The sequence below is a fragment of the Anguilla rostrata genome, chromosome 11 (assembly GCF_018555375.3).
Source record: "Anguilla rostrata isolate EN2019 chromosome 11, ASM1855537v3, whole genome shotgun sequence".
Classification (NCBI taxonomy): Eukaryota; Metazoa; Chordata; class Actinopteri; order Anguilliformes; family Anguillidae; genus Anguilla; species Anguilla rostrata.
This window is the reverse complement of record NC_057943.1, coordinates 25076793-25081665: the sequence shown is the minus strand read 5'-3', so window position 1 is coordinate 25081665 and position 4873 is coordinate 25076793. Positions and strand designations below refer to the sequence as shown.

Sequence of the window (4873 nt, the reverse complement as noted above, 5' to 3'; positions counted from 1 at the left end):
ACGTGTTTTTTATGAGATTTACTTTACTTCATCCAGTGCTGAAGATTTATTATTCCGACCTAGAAAATACCTCTGAAATACTTAGAATTACGTAGCACGGCTCCGCCTCTGCTAACATATAACTGGGTATCTTTCACATTCGTCAAAATATAATCTAGTATTTTATTGGATATTGAAGCGTGGACTTGTCTCTGAGTGGCCACTCGGTCTTAGTTTTCCCCTTTTGCATTGGTCAAAATTACTGAGGCAGGGTTCCTGTTTCTTACCATTTCCGGTTTAGCACGCGAGACAAGAGCGAGCAACGTTTTTGTAGTAATTTAGGTTGGCAAAGTATTTGGATAAATTTGTTGATTGTGTAACTCTTCTAAAACAGCGGAAACCTGTAGACGGAGGCAAAATGAATATTCGCAACGCCAGGGTGAGTATTCGCAACGCCTGACCCTAACCGTGTCGCAAAGGAAAGCCGGTCATCAGGCGTTCGCAAAAATGATCCCTGGCTAGCTAGCTAACGTTAGACATTACATTACAAGCATTTACCAGACGCTCTATCCAGAACGACGTACACAACTTTTACACACAGTATTTACATTGCATCCATTTATACACCTGGATATATCCTGAAGCAATGCATGTTAAGTACCTTGCTCAGAGGTACAAAAATGGACAATATTGACTTTGAATGAAGAACCAAGCCCCTGGCACCGCCAAACCGTGCTGTATTAAACGAAATGGGTGGTGATAGTAGTAGTCGGGTTCGTGCATGTTTTTCTATACTTTCACTTGCTATAGATATAGCTAATTATATTTTGCAAACTAGCTAGCCAACCCGCTATCTATTAGAAATCTCTGAGTTAAGTTACGCACCTTGCAGTTCACTTGATGTTATTTTTAGTTAACATGCTTGTAGTACTGTACCGCAGAAGAGCGCCTCCTACTGGCTGGTCTAGCTGCCTTACATTGGCTAAGCAATTTATCAAAGTGGTCTGTTAACTGGTGGATGCAATATTCTTGATAGATGTCTACATTGCGTTCTATTGCTGCCTGTAAAGTTGCTTGCTACCCAGGTAGTTTTGCCACCATATTCCCAATGGCGATGTACGTCTGGTTGGTTAGCTATGATACCGTGTACTGACTACTGTCAGGAAATTCTTGCAGACTTTCTCACACTTAGACAACGTCACCATAAGTATAATGTAGACCAGAATATGTAGCAGTCTTGAGCTGTCTGTGTGCAATATTCACTCTCTTTCAGCCTGAAGATCTGATGAACATGCAGCACTGCAACCTGCTGTGTCTTCCGGAGAATTACCAGATGAAGTATTACTTCTACCATGGCCTGTCCTGGCCCCAGGTCTGTGTCTAGCTGGTTGAGTTGTACTTTTTTGTTATTCATGATGCTGACGGTTTCTAGCTGTTTGAGAAGTGCCATTTCCTGTTAGTTTTCAAGTCTCCCTCTTTTTCCCTTTCAGCTCTCCTACATAGCTGAAGACGAGAACGGAAAAATAGTGGGATATGTTTTGGCCAAAATGTAAGTGTGCACACTCATTACTCTATCTCAGATTTTCTCCTTGCTTGTCTGTGAGACTGCTTGTCTTTTGGTTGTGTTGAATCTCCCTTCCCCTTTCTCAATCTCATTACAGGGAGGAAGACCCAGATGATGTCCCACATGGACACATCACATCTCTGGTGAGAGTCACTTCTCTCTCTCTCTCTCTCTCTCTCTGCTGGCATTTTGGAGAATTGAATTTATCTCGTCAAACATTGTAGAGATGACGGTGTCACTTATATACTGGGAATTATTTTCAGTTTTTGAGGATTTGGTGGGGTTTTTTCCCAGCAAAATATATTTTTCCTTTCTAGTGTATGGTGAGCAACATGTATTTTACTTTGTTTTATGCAATAATGTTTGTTAAAGCTCCAATCTACAATCAGTTCACGCACACTCCTCTCATAGTGTCTCCGCAGTCACTTCAGAGTGTCCCCCTCTGCAGAGTACATCACTCTGCCTCCACAGTAGAGTCCACCACTCAACAGACATGGCAGAGTATAACTGTAGTCCTTGCAGGCTGGACCACTGTAGTTCTATAAGAGTGAAAAACTTGTCAGTCAGAGCGGACTGCATAACTGGGTCATTGTCCTGTTGCCTGCAGGCGGTGAAACGGTCTCACAGGCGTCTGGGTTTGGCCCAGAAACTGATGGACCAGGCCAGTCGAGCAATGATTGAAAATTTCAACGCAAAATACGTGTCTCTGCACGTCCGCAAAAGGTACCGCGTGAAGCCTGTGGCGGGTCTGCCATTTTGAGTGTGTGTCTGTATTTGTGTTGCCGTCTGTTTTACATCTCAGGCAACTTGCACAACTGCATTTTCAGATATGAAAGTTTCTTTGCAAGTACCTAAAAACTTTAGATGGAAAATAAAATCAAAGACATGGAAATTCTAATGTGATGTCTGGTTATACCAATAAAATAGAATTTAGCTTTTTTAACCACCAAATTTTCCACAGGTTGTTGTGGGCCGTCAACAAATATTTGCAAAATTTGATGTAGGTTTCACCAAATTTCTTAACATTGTGATCTTACAATGACCTGTCATTTCTGAATATAGCAGTTTGTGCCTTAATTGTCTTGTAGAACATTCAAGGAATTCAGAACTTAATGTCAGTACAGTTTTCATTGTAGAATTCTGCATCAGACTAAAAAACAATGTATTTCACAGACTTTTTAAAATATACTGTAGTGTAGGGAGAACTAAACATGCCAAAATGAAATAATTATATCAGTAAATATGGAATTATAGAAATAAATCATATAAAAATAATATGTAATATATACACCATATATAATTTGTATTACTTATTCCATATTTATATTATTTCATTTTGGCACATTTAGTCCTCCATAGTAGCGTACTGTTAAACAGTACATTAAGTGTACTGAATTTTGTTCTTGGGTTTTGTTGTATGTTGTAATTTGTGTCATTTAGATCAGTTTTGTTTTTTTCTTTTTCCCTCACATAGTAACCGAGCAGCGCTGCATCTTTACTCGAACACGCTGAAGTTTCAGTGAGTATAACCGTTTCAGAGTTCCCATCAATAAGGCTGTTTTAGAGTATTAGAATTTAAGTTAGTGAATGTTTTCAAATTCCTGTGTGAGTTCAAAATCCTTTGGATTTATGAGTGCAAGTGTTTTATAATTCCAGTGATAATGAAAGAGTGAAAATTTGATAGTGTGTAATTACTGAACTGATTAATGAATGTTGATCTCTCTGCCTCAAAATGCCGCTCTCCGTGTATTGTCCCTGCAGGATAAGTGAAGTTGAGCCCAAGTACTATGCTGATGGGGAGGATGCCTACGCCATGAAGAGAGACCTAGCCCACATGGCTGATGAGGCAAGCCGCCCCCATTAGTTTCCATGGCAACCGTCACCCTTTGTGATTGATGGCAGCAAGCTCTGTGGCCATACCTTTACTTATGAGTTTTAATGGACTGTTTTGTTGCTTTGTTCCTCTCACAGTTAAGGAGGCCGGGCGCACGAGTTTGGGGTCCGGACACGCCCCCAGCTCAGGGACTCTCCGCCGCGGGGCATTCGGGGAAGCTTGAGGAGCAAGAGCAGGAAAGGGAGGGAGAGAGGGACAGCGGAGGGGAGAGCAAAGAGATGAGTGAAGTCAGCGAGGCCACAGAGAGCACAGACATCAAAGACTCCTCCTCTGATTCATAATACGTTCTCCCGTCATCCCTGACTCCGCCTCCTACTCAAACTACTGTCTCTATATCAGCCATTCATTTTCTCTTATTGCGCACTGACCAGTGCACTCCTCTCAGTCTGCTTCTTCCCATTCTGATCCTTTCTCATTCCCCCGCATCCCTACTGATCCCCCCCCTCCCCTACAGTTAGAGACATGTAATATATTTCTCCCCTGACAAGGCAGGGGATGGAGAGGTCACCTTCAAACATCTGACTCCCTTACAGTATATGAACCTGTCCCATATGAATAAAATCACTTTGGACTTTTATCTTCTTATTTCAAATTTGCCATACACACTTATCTGCAAATAACATTTGACATTTGACCGTTAAATAAATATTAAAGTTATTAAAATATTTTTTAAAGTATATTTTATTTTTGTTTGGCTGTATGCCCAGGCAAGCACTTTCATGGTTGAAAGTAGTAATGAAGGTTATGAATTGGTTGCAGAGTTGCTTTAAATTGCAGAACGACCAACATCAGGTCAGAATGTTCCACATGCAGAAATGCTTGGAGGAGTGTGTGTTTTAAGCGTACGCAAGGCAGTGGTTTTAACATGAGTACACTTTGTGTAAATCACAAATGAGACAATAAACCACAATGTACATATTCTTTAGCAATAACAAGTTCTGCACCTGAACTCGTAAGGAATCAGTAAGTGTCCAAATCTACGATCAGATTTCCCCTGTCCATATCCTAATCTTACCTGTCATGATCTAAAAGGCAAAACTGACAGTTTTTGAATCTGGTGCTGACACTGGTATGTCTTGGCTATAATCTTGAAAATACATATCATACCTCTGAGATCATTAATGCGTATTTGGCATTGATCAGTTTCTCCTGTTCTGAAACCCCAAATTATCAAATCTGACAAGCCAGCAAACCTATTGAAGCACATTATCAGAACAAAGTGGTTGTTCATAGCTGCTCCGAACGAACGTGTTTCAGTGATGAAGGTTACTCCAGGAAGGTAGACCTTGGAATAAAGAAGAAATTGCCTATTCTGTGGTCTTTTGTCTTTTTCACGTTTTAAAACAATCAGGAATTCTAAGGACCAGTTTTCTTCAGAAGAAAATTAAAATAAATTGCTGCATAAGAGCATGAAAATCCCAAGCAAACATTTCAAA

General features: G+C 40.6%; 1 protein-coding gene across 1 annotated transcript; it reads left to right on the top strand.

The window, feature by feature from the left end:
• The first annotated feature begins 250 nt into the window (after positions 1-250).
• Positions 251-4104, top strand: naa10 (N-alpha-acetyltransferase 10, NatA catalytic subuni). Its single transcript, XM_064298938.1, has 8 exons — positions 251-418; positions 1253-1351; positions 1470-1528; positions 1641-1686; positions 2151-2266; positions 3018-3062; positions 3305-3389; positions 3515-4104. Exons 1-8 carry the CDS (start codon positions 398-400, stop codon positions 3716-3718), a joined length of 675 nt encoding a protein of 224 aa, XP_064155008.1. The 5' UTR covers positions 251-397; the 3' UTR covers positions 3719-4104.
• Positions 4105-4873: the final 769 nt, after the last annotated feature.